The sequence below is a fragment of the Neopelma chrysocephalum genome, unplaced genomic scaffold (assembly GCF_003984885.1).
Source record: "Neopelma chrysocephalum unplaced genomic scaffold, ASM398488v2 Primary Assembly neopelma1_95715, whole genome shotgun sequence".
Classification (NCBI taxonomy): Eukaryota; Metazoa; Chordata; class Aves; order Passeriformes; family Pipridae; genus Neopelma; species Neopelma chrysocephalum.
The window spans coordinates 344,959-358,938 of record NW_020924378.1 but is presented as its reverse complement, the minus strand read 5'-3'; the positions used below and the strand labels follow the sequence as shown (position 1 = coordinate 358,938).

The 13,980-nt window shown below is 39.0% G+C and overlaps 1 protein-coding gene across 3 annotated transcripts in view; it reads left to right on the top strand.

The window, feature by feature from the left end:
* The window catches only part of GAK (cyclin G associated kinase), a 73,859-nt gene that overhangs the window by 50,690 nt on the left and 9,189 nt on the right, over nucleotides 1-13,980 (top strand). For 2 of the 3 annotated variants that reach the window (XM_027708183.1, XM_027708185.1), the window contains exons 21-26: nucleotides 278-748; nucleotides 2,740-2,910; nucleotides 8,501-8,635; nucleotides 8,971-9,090; nucleotides 11,632-11,844; nucleotides 13,243-13,391. In XM_027708183.1, the coding sequence (XP_027563984.1) occupies nucleotides 278-748; nucleotides 2,740-2,910; nucleotides 8,501-8,635; nucleotides 8,971-9,090; nucleotides 11,632-11,844; nucleotides 13,243-13,391 (1,259 nt within the window). The remainder of the gene's footprint in view (nucleotides 1-277; nucleotides 749-2,739; nucleotides 2,911-8,500; nucleotides 8,636-8,970; nucleotides 9,091-11,631; nucleotides 11,845-13,242; nucleotides 13,392-13,980) is intronic. The other variant, XM_027708184.1, reaches the window with a different exon arrangement.

Below are 13,980 nucleotides of genomic sequence, written 5' to 3'. Positions count from 1 at the left end.
ATCATCTGATATGAATGTTCAAGTCAGCCTCATTTTGAAAAAATTCCTAATACCTGCATTTCAGAGTGGCAGATGTGGTAGTGAGCTGCTGCTTTGCCTACCCTGTACAAAGAGATGGTAGGCAACATTTAGTTGTTTTTTCATCAATTCTTTTGTGAGCTCTGATTAGTTAGGGATTGGCTTCATATGATGTTGCCATGAAAGTCTGTCTCATCCTAGTCAGCAGAATAATCCTGGTAATCTAAAGCTGTTTGGTTTTTTTTTTTTTCTCTTCAAGAAGGAAAAACTCCAGAAAGTGGAATAGAGGACAGTTCATCTAAAAATGATCATGTTCAACTGTCTGATGACAGGGAGGAGAGTGATCCTTCAGATGAGGAGTTCCCTACATTTCCAGGTGAAGAAAGCACAGTAATTGTTGATGAAAAAGACTCTACTCCTGAAGGGGAGTTGCTTTTTGAAGCCAATTTTGACGCTCCATCTGCACCATTACAAAAATCTCTTCCTGAAGAGAGTGTGGACTTGCTGGGACTAGACTCTGATGTATCACCAGAACAGAAACAACCTATCTCGGAAAGAAACTCTTCATCAAGTAATGCAGACTTGTTGAACAATCTCTTTGTGAGTAGCACATCCCAGGTTTCAGTAGAGCCCAGTGGAGATCTCCTTGGACAAGGAACAGATTTCTTTTTCAGCGGTCAGCGTCCAACTGCTACTCAGGGTGCATCTTCAGCAGCAGCCATGTCTTCAGGTATGTGAATTTAACATCAGTAGTCTTCATCCAGGCAACACATGAAAACTGCTGCTTGCATTTGTGCTTAGAAAATGGGTATCATGTACTCATACCATCACAGACAGTGAAGGCATGTTGGTCTATAGCAAGATTCTGCACAGAATACCTGTTATTTCTTCATGAAGGAGAGAAATTCCTGTATATTATCCAGGTATTTAGTTATGTTGCTGATGTCCTATTAGCTTTAAACCATGTAAAGAGAAAAGTATAAAATTTTGAATTTAAAGGAAATTCTTGAAGAATCTGTAGCTTTCCCATACAAACATTACATGCTAGATCCTTTTCTAAATCCATGTGTAAATAATTTCTCTTGCTAAGGCGCAGAATTGTCATAACTTACTGCTTTCTTGAACTTTATGTAAAGCAATGTCATTAGTTGTACAGAGCTGTGCTGCTTAGGTCAAATGTCTGCGTGGGACTTGTAAGTGTTAATCACATAAGACTGCTAGGCAACTGGAAATCCTGTAGATTATTGTTTAAACCAGTAGGATAATGGTACTGCTAGAAGATGTTTTCTTGCTGGTTTTACTGATGTTGTTGACAGGTCGATGTCTTGAAAGAAAATGCTACATACTGCTGTCTATTGGGTATTTAAACAAGGTGTTTTGTTCTTCTTACTAGTGGATAATCAGCTCTTTGCCACATTACTAAACTTTTGGGAATAGCAATTCTTTGTGTGAAGTTAACAGTAAGATTTCAGGGAACATAATCTGGGGAACTATTACAAGGCTTAGCTTGTGTGTGGAAAGATAATTCATGGGGACTAAAAGCTTTAATGTACAGACAAATGCAAAGTGTTTTTCTTGTAGAGCACTTAGATGACTTGAAATATTTCTTTATCTTGAGGCAATTCACTGTTGAACTTCATTGCTGTCATCAGTGAGGAATCATCTTAGTTTTCACATATGTAGAGATCTATAAAAGAGAAGCTTTATTACTTTATCTTTCTCTAACCATACCTTATATCTACTGTGTGAAACACCTGAGCAATAGTCATGTGTATATCTCATTCTTGTATTCATTCTCTTTCAATGTATTTCATTGATTTGTATAAGATAGTTGCAAAAGTGAGAATATTTGGTCACTGTTATATTTCAGTTTGCACATCAAAGTTATACTTGAGGTTTTGTGTATGTGTGGTGCTACAGTAGGTTTGCTTGGTGACAATCCAGGATTTGTTTTTGAAGTGTTAGTGAGTCCTGTAAAATGTGGTCATTACCTCAGGATGTGCTGGGGCGCTATGACAGGATTATTCCTTCTCTTCAGCTTCTGAGTCCCTGGGCTCTTGAGGGTGTTGACCCTAGAGGGCAGCAGATGCAGGAAGATCTCCAGCCATGATTCCAGCTGACTGTCACATGTTACTCCATGTTGACTATAAATACTCTTCCAATTAGTTTTTCTTCACTGTGAGCACTAGAGACCTGTTGAAGTCTTACTTCTGTTGGTTTTCATTGACGTGCTTTCTACCCCAGAATCGCCAATGCCTTCAAGTCTAAATGGTAGTATGAATGTTTTACTTGATGCTCTTTTTAGTAGAATAGTAGTCCATTTTCTTTAAATTTGTTGAAGGTTTGGCATTATAGAGCATTTAACAAATGTAATTCTTCTGTTTGTATGCTATGCCATTGGTCACACAAATTTAAGGTGTGTCTTAAATGAGTGAAATTAACAACGTTATTGAACTTTTATGCAGTCTTGCTAAGGATTTGTGTTTGAAGACATAGCTCTTCATATTGTGTATGGCGGAGATACTTTTTGTAGCAAAAGTACATTTGGCTAGAGGAAGGGACAGGTGGTGACTCTTTGCCACGAAGAATTTGCAGAAGGCTGCTGTGGTTACTAACGTGAACTTTGCTTTTGTCTGCGCCCTCAGAGGAGTAAGGCTTTTTCAACTTTGTTTATTCTAAAATTTGTCATGAGATAACTTTTGTTTTCTGCTTCCCTTTTAGCTGATCCTTTTGATCCATTCACAATGTCTTCAAGTTCAGAGAATCAAGCCCTGTCTGGTCCAGACCTCTTTGGGGACTTCCTTAATCCAACCTCAACATCTACAGCAAATACAATTCCTTCCACGCAAAGTTCACTTCCACCTTCTTCCAGCTCAGATTTCTTAAATTTAGGTAAGTGTACTTCTGGTGTTCTGTTTTTCAACAGTTTCTGCTGCTCTGTGTGTTTGTCTTTCAGCTTAGTCAAGGTGGATTAGTGTCTTAATAGATCCACTTGTTGTGATTGCTATTTCTAATTAGCTCTGTGTTCTGGGAATGCAGATACCAATGCACCAAGAAGCAAGGGGGTCCTGTATAATGTCATGCTACTAGTTATGATGTGAGAGGATTTCTAGCATTCCTAACCTTCTGTTAGGAGCTTGAGTTTCCTCTCAATGATCTTAGAACAAACACCTCAAAACTTACTTTATAACTGACAAAATGCTATGTTGATTGTATTCAGATTTTAAAGATTTTCTGGAAACTTTGGAAAAGAAATGAGCGAGTCAAGTTATAGCATAACCAGTTCTTAAAATGCAAGCTGAGGCTAGCTTGCACCTTCTTGACCTGAATGCATTCTGGTAATATACTTACAAAGTACATTATGTAATGCTCTAATCTTATTTGATTCATTTCTCTGATGTATTCTTGGTGAAGCCTTTTCCTCGTGCATTTATTTTAAAATCTATTAATCTTTAAACAAAAAACTTTGGGATATGTTTGGTCTTCCTGTCATTCTTTGAAGAAAAGCATACACTTGCAAAAATGGTGAAGTGGTAGAGCCACTAGTGTTAGAGATTTTTAAAATGTGACTTCGGAAGAAAAGCGTGGGTCCTCTCCACAGGGATAGGAGTTGTGGTCAGTCTAGAGCTCTTCTCTGCTGCTCTCTCATCCCCACACTGTTCCCCTACTCCTGTATAGATCCTTCCTACAGGATGCAGTCTTTCCAAGAGCAGGGGGTTCTGCAGGCTACAGTCCTTTAGGAAAAGACTGCCACAGGGACATGGGTCTCCTGGGGGCTGCAGCTCCTGCCGGGAATCTGCTGCTGTGTGGGCTGTGGCTCCATCCAGGACATGTCCACCTGTGTAAGGTCCTCTCCAGGCTGCAGTGTGGATATTTGTTGTACTGTGGTCTTCCCTCTGTGTTGCAGGGGAATCTGCTCCAGCACCTGGAGTACCTCCTACCCTTCCTTCGCCACTGACCTGGGTGTTTGCAGGACTGTTTCTCTCATGCTTCTCTTGCTCCTCTCACAGCTGCTGTGCAGCATTTTTTTATCCTTTCTAAAAGGTGTTTTCCCAAAAATGCCATCATCTGGGGGCTCATTTTTGTCCTGTGGTGGCTCTGTTGGAACTGGCTGTCTGACACAGAGAAGCCCAGGCCTCTCCTCACACAGACTGCCACCTGTAACCCACAGGTAGTTAGGAATGGTGGTATCACATTGCTTATCCTGAATCCAGAGTGTTTTTTTCCCAGAGCTTATTGCCTGTGGCTCTGACTTGCCCCTCCTTATTTAGCAGTTGGTCCAGTTGACCCTACCTTGATTGATGCAGTCTGAGTGTTAGCTACAGACAAACTGAACAGAAAAAAAAGGCAGTATTTGTCTGACTGAGATGAGGGCTTCCTTCTTGAAATAAAAGGTACGCAGGTGATTGCTTTCTCCTACCATGTGGTTAGGCATTATATTCCAGCTGTAATTGATTCTGCTGAGACGATCCTGTTTGCTGCTTCCTTTGCAGTGCTTTTGTCTGTTCTGTGGACAGTTAAAAGCTATATAGTTGTATACCTGTATAGTTGCCAGTTTAATGCCACTGTTATTGTCACTGCATGAGGTTACCAAACAGATGATAAATTTTTTTCTGCTCAGTAGAAGATTTGATCGATACTGACCTATGGAGCATCATCTCTATCAGATTCTGCACCTGGGATGGGGCAACCCTGGATATTTGCACTGAGCAATCATGCGAACCAACAAAAACTGAACACGAAAATGTGGGCTTCAGTGCACTAACCTATGAGATACTTCCGGGACAATCAGGCATATTCACAATTATAATTTCATCTGAAACTAACCCTCTATTTCTGTTTTTCATCAGATTTCACTGGAATTTGGTCAGCAGGAGCCCTTCTGGCACAAACTAAAGACAAAAAATATTGAGAATACCAGCACCCTCAGCTTGTCCTCATATCAGAGAGGAGACAGAGAACCCTTACATGTATTAAATTTAAGTTGGAAAAGTAAAAAAGTGAATTTCTGCTCTCTAAATGTTTACCTGCAACCTTAAGGAGACCACCATCACTGTTCAGCTAGTTAGTTTCAGTTAGTAAATTTGAGCAAGTACAGAAGAAAAAGGAGGAATATTTTTACGTCTGACTTCAATGCTTCTTTTTTTATGCTTACTCTTTCTGATTTTGGTTGATAGCTTGCACTCTGGTAAATGCATTGGGATACCTGCTATTTTAATGTAACTTCTGGAGTTTTCTGTCAACATAGGGAAAAGATACTTAAAATGTACCCATTTTCTCTTCAGTCTGTTATACAGTGATTTTCCAGTATTTCTCTGTGACAATGCAATCTTTATGGAAGTGGAGGAACTAGGTTAACACTTCATGCTGCATTACATTTATCTTTCAAATGGCAGCTTTCTATGTGTTTAGCTGAAATGAAGTATGTATTTGAGCCTTTAATATTTTGTCCAGTTACGGACATCAATTTTTATCAAGAAAGTTAGGAATATTAGTAGTTATATTGCTTTTAATATGAATGTGGGAGTGAAAAGACATGATCACTAGTAACCGGAAAAGAAGGGACAAATGAGAGAAAAATGGTGTTAAGTGAGCAAAAGAAAGAGCAAACGCCAGGTCATTAAAGTGAGAAACAATTTTAAACTCACTAAAAATAAATTATTAGTAATGCCAGTGACCATTCGAAGTAAGCTGTAGTAATTAGATTTGTTGAATCTACAGTTGGAGCAGTAATAAGTGTCTAGAACCAAATTTTAGTGATGTATTTCATTGGCAGTAAACGATTACTAAACCTCTATAGATACCTGTAGTGTTTCTGTGAACACAAGTTCAAGGATTAGAATTTTGGCCTTGTGTTCCTCAAACATGGCTTGAAATTTAAATCTTAATAGTTTTAAAATGAAGGACAGTTTTTGGAGAATATCTGGTCTGTTAAGGTGTTCTGACCTGTAATAGGAAACTGTTGCACAGTTGCTGCTAAACAGCCATGTATTAACAAGGTAATTTAATTTTGTTTTGGATTTGCAAGTAGCAGGTCATCTTTAATGCAGGTCAAGTCAGGAATGTATTTCCTTCTGTGAGAATGAGCTAATTTGATCAAAAGATAGCAGATGTGCAAGGTGATCAAAAGAAACCTGAGTGACCAGTGTTGTCTTCTCCCAAGTAGAAGTTAGTTTCTGTGACAACTTGTGTTCTCAGACAGGCTTTAGACAAGGCTAAAAAAACCTTGCATCATAATAAACCAGCCTCTTGATTCAGAGAAAATCCCGTTGTCTTCTGTGATTAAAGGATTTCCTGTAGAGATGACAAGTTAAATAAAGAAAACCTTGTGTGAAGTTGTGTGCGGGATATAGTAAAATGCAGATCTCTTATTTTGGAAAGCTGGAAAGTGTGATCTGATTACCACCAACTTATTCTTACATCTTAGCTTGGCTTGAGCAGTGTTAGTAAAGAAATTGTTCTTTGCCCTGACCTTGATGTTAAAAAATCTGATATAATGCCCAGGTTGTACAACTAAAAAGAATATAGCATGAGAATGAACAGTTTAATGAGTAATATGTCAATTGTTCACTATGTTGCACATTCCATTGTTTCAGGTTTTTTGTGATAAAAGTGTAGTGGATGTATGTGAGCTCTTGCTATTAATAGTGAATTTACTGCTGTACACAGCAGTAGGCTACTTCCTGCTTAGTTCAGAGTGGGGGAGGCGATCAACCTGACTGCTCTTAAGCCAGCAGTTATAAAACAGCTGATTCCCATAGTGTGTGCTCAATCTTTCAAATGCATTCAACCGTAGTTTATTTTATTCTTATTTTTCTCAACTTGGTTTTATAACAGTTAATTTCATATGTGGTTAATTTTCTTATGCCCCCTGTAAAAAAAGCGGAGGTTGTAAGCCAAAACAATTTCTAGCCTGAAAATTGATACTTAAAATAATTCAAGGCTGCTTGTATGCCCCCTGGGGAGGGGCATATAATTGAACAAATTTTTAAGCTGATGAGTAGATGATGCTGGATACTTTGAGGTTTGTAGCCAGTGACACTGCTGTTTAGCAGATAGCTGGGGTCCTGAGTACTGAGGCAAATACATACTGTTTCTCCCATGGTTTCAGAGGCAGGGAGATGAAGTTGAAGCCCTGGAGAAGGGGCTGGAAATGGCAGGTACTTCTTGCATTTTATTCTGATGTTTTCTTCACATGCAGCAGAGAGTAGTGCTGAAATACAGGCTCTTAGCAGATATTTGTCGCAGAGTGTTTGATGTATTTACAGCTGTAAGATCTAAGTATAAATAGTATTTAGTAATATGTAGTATATAGTTTTATATATATATATAGTAATATAGTGGATTGAGGTACTAGAGGGGATATTTAATTTGCTTCTAATTATTTCCTCAATTACAAGGATTTATTATCAATATTCAGAATATAAAGTTGAGAAGCTAAGAAAAGTGAAAAGCTGTGATGTAGTACTCAGAACATTCAAAGCCTCAAAATGTCACTGTTTTTGTAAGGATGGCTGGGTTAACTTTCTAAATGCTATGTCTTTGAAGTGTCCTGGAACACTACTGAATGTTTTGGTTTTACTGAAATACAGCCTGTCCTTGTAGCACAGGCTGTTGTCATAGCATTGAAATAGAGGTTAGATTCAAGAGCTGTCATGCTTCACTGTGAGTCTCCACAAGCTGAATGCTCAGAGCTGCTGAGGCATGCAGCTTTGTGTTCCATACCTAGGGCCTCTCATTCCGAGGATTGCTCTCCTCGTGCTCTGTGTGAGTGAGCAAGTGGGGAATCATCTGCAAATGTCAGAGATGGCAGTTGTAACCTTCTGTTGGATGCAACACTTTCTAGGAGTTAGTGGAAGCACCCTTGCATCCTTTTGAATGTGACTTTCATTTCTTGTTTGTAGATGGCATGGTGGTTTTGTTTCACATATAGAAAAGTGGCTTTTAACCACAGAGCTGGAGATTCTCAATCTTTTCCCAGAAGAGATCAGTCTTTCTCTTACTAATTGCCTGGGTTCATTCATGTATTGCACCTGAGAGGGCTATTAGTTGGTCAAGAGCTCCCTTTGTCACAACAGGCCGGGGTTAGGCAAACCTGCAGTTTGAAGTGACCTGGCTCCACCTGTGTAGGACCCAGGCTGCTGAGTGATGAAGAACACCATTCATGAAGCACCACTGGCTTTCTAGCCTTAGCCTTTTGCCCAGGAGACCTAAGCTGTTAAATTCATAGCAATGCCTGTGCATGAAAATATCTTATCTATGAAGTGCGGGGAGTGTTTTAAATATAAATGAAGGAATTCCAATGATAAAACCCTTCTGAGTCCTGTTTGACTGCATAACTGTGTTACTGAGAAATTTAAGCAAGCTATGTAATTGACCATTGTAGTAGACAGTGTGGTACCCATTCTGTTGGTATGAGCAACATATCCATTCTTGTGATGGTTTTCTTAAAAAAAAATAAAATTTCATTTTTCTTCTGTAGGGAATTTGGCACCAGAGCCACCTAAAATATCATCATCTACAAGCCACCCAGATCTCTTAAGCGGATGGGATTCTTGGGCAGATTCCTCAACAAGCAGTAATGTAGCGTCACCGCAGCTGAAGCCTGTTAGTGAAGGTATTATAGAATTAAATTTTTCCATTAGAAGGAATAAGGAATACTCTAGACTTGGTAATTTTAATCACTTGACACTGCTGAACACATCTTCATGCATTTTTGCTTTGTTGCTTGAATGATGCTTTAATAAGGCACTCATGTAGTTTTTCAGATTTGAGTTCAAGACGGTGGAATCAAATAGTTTCAATTCTATAGTGTAATTGTGATTCTTGGTAAAAGGTGTCATGAAGCAGAATGTGGGGGAGGTTTGCACGAGGTGTTCTGGAAATATGCTTTCATTCATTCTCTTAGTTTCCAAATAGACCATGTACATCATACATCTTCTTATAATACAGGTCAAGCTTTTACGACAGGGAGCCAGTCCAGTGTGTCTTCAGGTCGGTCTTTCAGCCAGGCGAAATCTCAGAACTTAGATCCTTTCGCTGATCTTGCCAATCTTGGATCTGGTCTTCCAGGTAAGATCTTACTTTTGAGAGACTATACTTAATGCCCCTACTGTTTTATTTGCTTCTTGTACTAACAAATGTTACTGATAGCCTATAAGGAAAGTGTTTCCCTTTAATTGTTAACAACCACCTTGAGGCAATTGCAGAGAGCTGATGAGTAACAAGAAAAGATTGAATTTTACAGATATTGTGTGGAACATCCGAAATAATATTTCAGAAGAAACCACAGCTGTGGTATAGAAACAGTGAAAATACTTACATGCTTCAGAATCTCATTGAGATGGTAAGAGAAAACAGAGGGTGCTAATTCAGTAACTGAACCTGAGGTTTCTTATCTAGCATTGATTAGTACTGTGCTTGAAGGATATAAAATGAAAACTGTTAGTTCCAAAGTGACAGTTGTTTTCCTGTTAATTCTGTACTTTTCTTTGAATTCAGTAGACCTTCATGGCTCTGCTGCTCACACCAGGTTTGTAAGATGAGCACAAATCACGCCCATACACGTACATGAGTGCCAAAAGCATTAGGAACGTTTGTCAGTTTGCAGTGGTGGGCACAAGGAGTTATGGAAGGTAAGACACAACGCAGAGTTACACTTGTTCCAGGATGTTATATTCACCTGAAATTCAGGACTTAGCTCTGCAGCATTCTCAAACAGTGGGAAAATGAAGGGCAGCAAAAGGAGCTGAGGTCCCTTCATTTCAAAACCCACACTACCATAAATGTGACCAGCTGCCAAGAGTACGAGGAAGGATTCAGAACAGCCTGGTGTTGCTGAATTGCAGAAACATGTTTTTCCCTTAGCTTGTTGCTGATAGAGGTTTTTACTCTGCTGCCCTGGCAGTTAACATTGTGTATTGACTTGAGTGCCAGTGGAATTATCTTCTAGAGGCACAAGGTAATGTGCAGTGTTTGACTTCTTTATGTTGCTTGCGCATAATCACTTGCAAAATTCTGGTGTTGAAGCAGAGGCTGCTTGGGAGTAAACAAAATACAAAAATTTTCTGGAGATTCTCAGGTTAATACAGACTTGTTAAATCTACAGATTGTGTGACAGTAAAAAAACCACCCAATTTTTCTTTGACTTGAAGATGCAGGTATAGCACACACTGAATCCAGTGGAAGAAATGGAACTGATTTTAGCAGGACTTAGATCAATTCATTAGTCTTTCACTTAACTTTCAATAGGAAAAATGATTGCATTAAAAAGTAGTCAAATGTCATTATCCTAGTTAACCTTCTCAGGCTTGAAATGAATTTTCAAGGCATTGTAAGACCTGGAATTCAGACTGAGTGTTGTTTCTTTTATGGGAGTTTTTTGGACTCTACGTACAAGTCATTATCCTGGAAGAGAATTTATGAGAGTGCAAGCTGCTTAAATGTGAATGCTATATAAAAACAGAAGAGGCAATAGCTAAAAGTAGTTAAAAGTAGTGTATTAGGGTAGTGGTAGGATACCAATTCTGTTCTGTGCTAGTTGGTGTCATCACACTCTTCTTTTCTAGGAATGGTCTTGTATAAGGAAGTGGAAGTGTGGTGTTTGAAAAGTTTCTGTGAATAGTGAGGCACTGACTTGCCCTACAGGAAGAATTTGGTAACCTTGAAGGCTGGAATAATGAATGTAGAACACTTTGAAAGAATAGTAGAATGAGAATTTTTCAGAGTGCAAGGTCATGTACTCTGACTAGTAACAGATTTTTTTGTGAATTTCACAAGTTATAAGTGGCTGAAAACCGAGTTGACTGCAATTCAGTGCTTTCCTGAAAAAAACAGTATATTCCTAGATTATATGAGGTGTTCTATTGAATACTAGGTTGTATCAGGTGTGGTATTTAAAGCTGTAGTAAGGTATCTTGTACGTGGCCCTGGGGAAGACATCCTGTTGTGCAAGTTATAACTATAAGCAGCAGCTAGAAAAGAGAGCAATCAAGAGAGCTGAAGTGTGAGGAAACAGCTTTGAAAGAGCAAACTGAGTTCACATTGCTGTGTATACTCAGAGAAGCTTGAGCTGTACCACACTGGGATGATTACAGCAGTATCTCCTGCAGTGCTTTTTTAACTCATGTGATATTCCCTGTGAATGCTGCTGTAGAGTAATGTTCTCATCTGTCTTAAACAGTAGTGCAAGAAATCACTAGAGACTTTGAAAGCATTCATTTGAAAATATTCTCAATATGCTTAGTTTCTTTGATCATGTGATTAGTTATTCATTGTCCTCTGCATATTAACAAACATTGGGAGGCATAACTACTGTCACAGCTAAATTATTTTCTGGTCTGACACATACCTGACCCATCAGACAAGAGTGGGTGCCTCTGCTGAAACTGACAGTTGAGAACTTGAGTTGTAAGAGTCTGGAAGACTTTCAGTCTCTAGTTCCTGCTATCCAAGTTAGTTGTTAATGAGACTCTTTTAACTTCATTTTACTCACACTTTTCTATTATGTTTTCTCATGTATCGTGGTATCACTGTGAACTATGTGGTTATATGTCAAGACTAAACTGTTTTACTTGTATTAAACTGAACAACTAACTTAGTATTTATTTTTAGGTTCCTCCGGTGGTGGACTCTTGGGTAGTGGATTTAGTCAGAAGACTACTCCATCTCAGAAGCTGGGAAATCAGTGGCAGAAATCCCCAAAACCACCAAGTACTTCATGGCAGTCTCAGCCTAAATCCAGCACAGCACCTAAGCCCAACTACACAGTAAACTTCAGTGTTATTGGAGGACGAGAAGAAAGAGGAGTCAGAACCCCAAGCTTCGGTAAGTTTTCTGAATGTATTACTTACAATGGCCCATATGAAGTTAGTTGGGTGCACTGTTACCTGCAGAAGCTCTTGTACCTCCATATTTTTATTTACATTTAGATTGTATCTAGTAGAAAACAGAAAAACAGAAGTTCTTGGCAAATCTGGTATCCTCCTTTTGCAAAGCTATCTTGGTGTATAACAGAGACAAGCTGATGACAGCCCAAATATATGCAAGTCTCAACTCTACATTTACTCACCCATATGAGTAGTGGTTTTGTATCACTGGGTTTAGAAAGGTAAATTTGATCTATCTGGGGAGAGATGGTTGATAATGTTTCATGTTAGTCCATTTGTGATACACAGGGAAAAGGATGCAATGTTATTCCAAACTAGAAAATAGTACCTACCCTTGAGAAAGTTTGAGGCTAAACTTACTGGAAATTCTTGGGTTTCAAACAGATATGGAGGCAGGACCAGATGGAATCATACTGGGAGTAATTTAAGATGCTCCAACTGAATAGGCAAACATGCAGTTATAGGGATGGGCATGGCCTCTTCTACATCAACTTTCTTGGAAAATATTATTTTCCTGGTGTGTTAGTATTAGGATTATGCCTCCCTTTAACTGACATTTAAATGAACAACAGATACTTTATGTTGAAATGATTCTGTTGATCTGTGTCTGGAAAGAAGTGACAGGATGGAGAGGCAGTGAGCATAAGTTGCAGCATGTGGAAGTCTGTAGAACAAGGCAAAAAAAATGAATTAGCATGGTGAAGTGCTGAAATGGGATGCTGTAATTCCTCTCCCTTGAAAACAGATGGATGTCAACTGGTCAGAGACCTGAGAAATTAACTGAGTTATCCCTGTTTTGAGTGAAAATTTGACTAGATAACATCCAGAGGCCTCTTCAGAATTCAGTTATTCTACAGTTCTCTGAAATGTGTTGGTTCTATAATGAATATTCCTGTTAGTATTTTATCTCTTCATTATTCTGTATAAGTTTCAACACTTAGATGTTGACTACATACTTCTAACTAGAGCAGCTGAAAAACTACTGCATAGCCATTAGAATTAACTTGCAGTGGAAAAATGGAACCATTTCCAAAACCATGAACAGAAAAATGTGTGCTCCCTCAAGTCTACTCCCATTTTTAAAAAAGAGGACATGCAAATGTTCAGTCAGATAGATGCACATGAGCTTGTCTGTTCTGTTGGACTGAAAGCTTGTCAGTGATCTCTTTTATTATTGTCCTTCTGTTAGTCTTGTGGAATTTATCGATAAAGTCACTGAAGAATGTTTATCATGGTAGTGATACGTGCCAGGCGTGTGTATCTGAGTGCCATATATTTCCCCCATGAACGTATTCTCCTATGTAACTTTTTATTTAATGTTCTTCTCCTTCTGTAGGTCAAAAGCCAAAAGTTTCAGAAAATGACTTTGAGGATCTCTTATCTAATCAAGGATTTTCAGCAAAATCTGATAAAAAGGGACCAAAGACTATTGCTGAGATGAGAAAACAAGAAATGTCTAAAGATATGGACCCCTTGAAGCTCAAGGTTTGTTTAACAGTGATTTTGATTTAAGTGAAAATCTGGTCTTAGCAGAAGGATACAATGACTAACAGAGAAAGTAATGGCCACGGGTTTAACCCCAGATGGTTAAATGCAACCACTTGCCCTCCACCCACCGAGGTGGGATAGGAAGGAGGATTGATTAAAAAGGTAGAACTCATGTGTTGAGATAACAATGGTTTAATAACTGAGATAAAGTAAAATAATAGACTGGACTGGGTTGGAATAATAACAACAGTAATTTAAAAGGGGACCCCTGGTGGCCTAGTGGTTAAGATGCGGCACTCTCACCGCTGCGACCCAAGTTCGATTCCCAGTCCCCCGGGCAGATGGAGGTCGTTAGCCCTGTGAGGGCATCCATCTATGAGAAGGTCACTCTAAACAAACCTACGTCCTGAGGACCTCACTGCCATTGTCCAAGCTCGCTTGGCCCTGGCAGATGAACCTTAGGATTAAAGGGTGGGCTCAGTTCAGCGCAGGCTGTGTCTCACCTAAAAAAAAAATCCATTGCGCAGGCTGGAAAGGTAAAAAGACCTTTCCCAAAATCTTCGCGAACGAAGATTTTGGGAAAGGT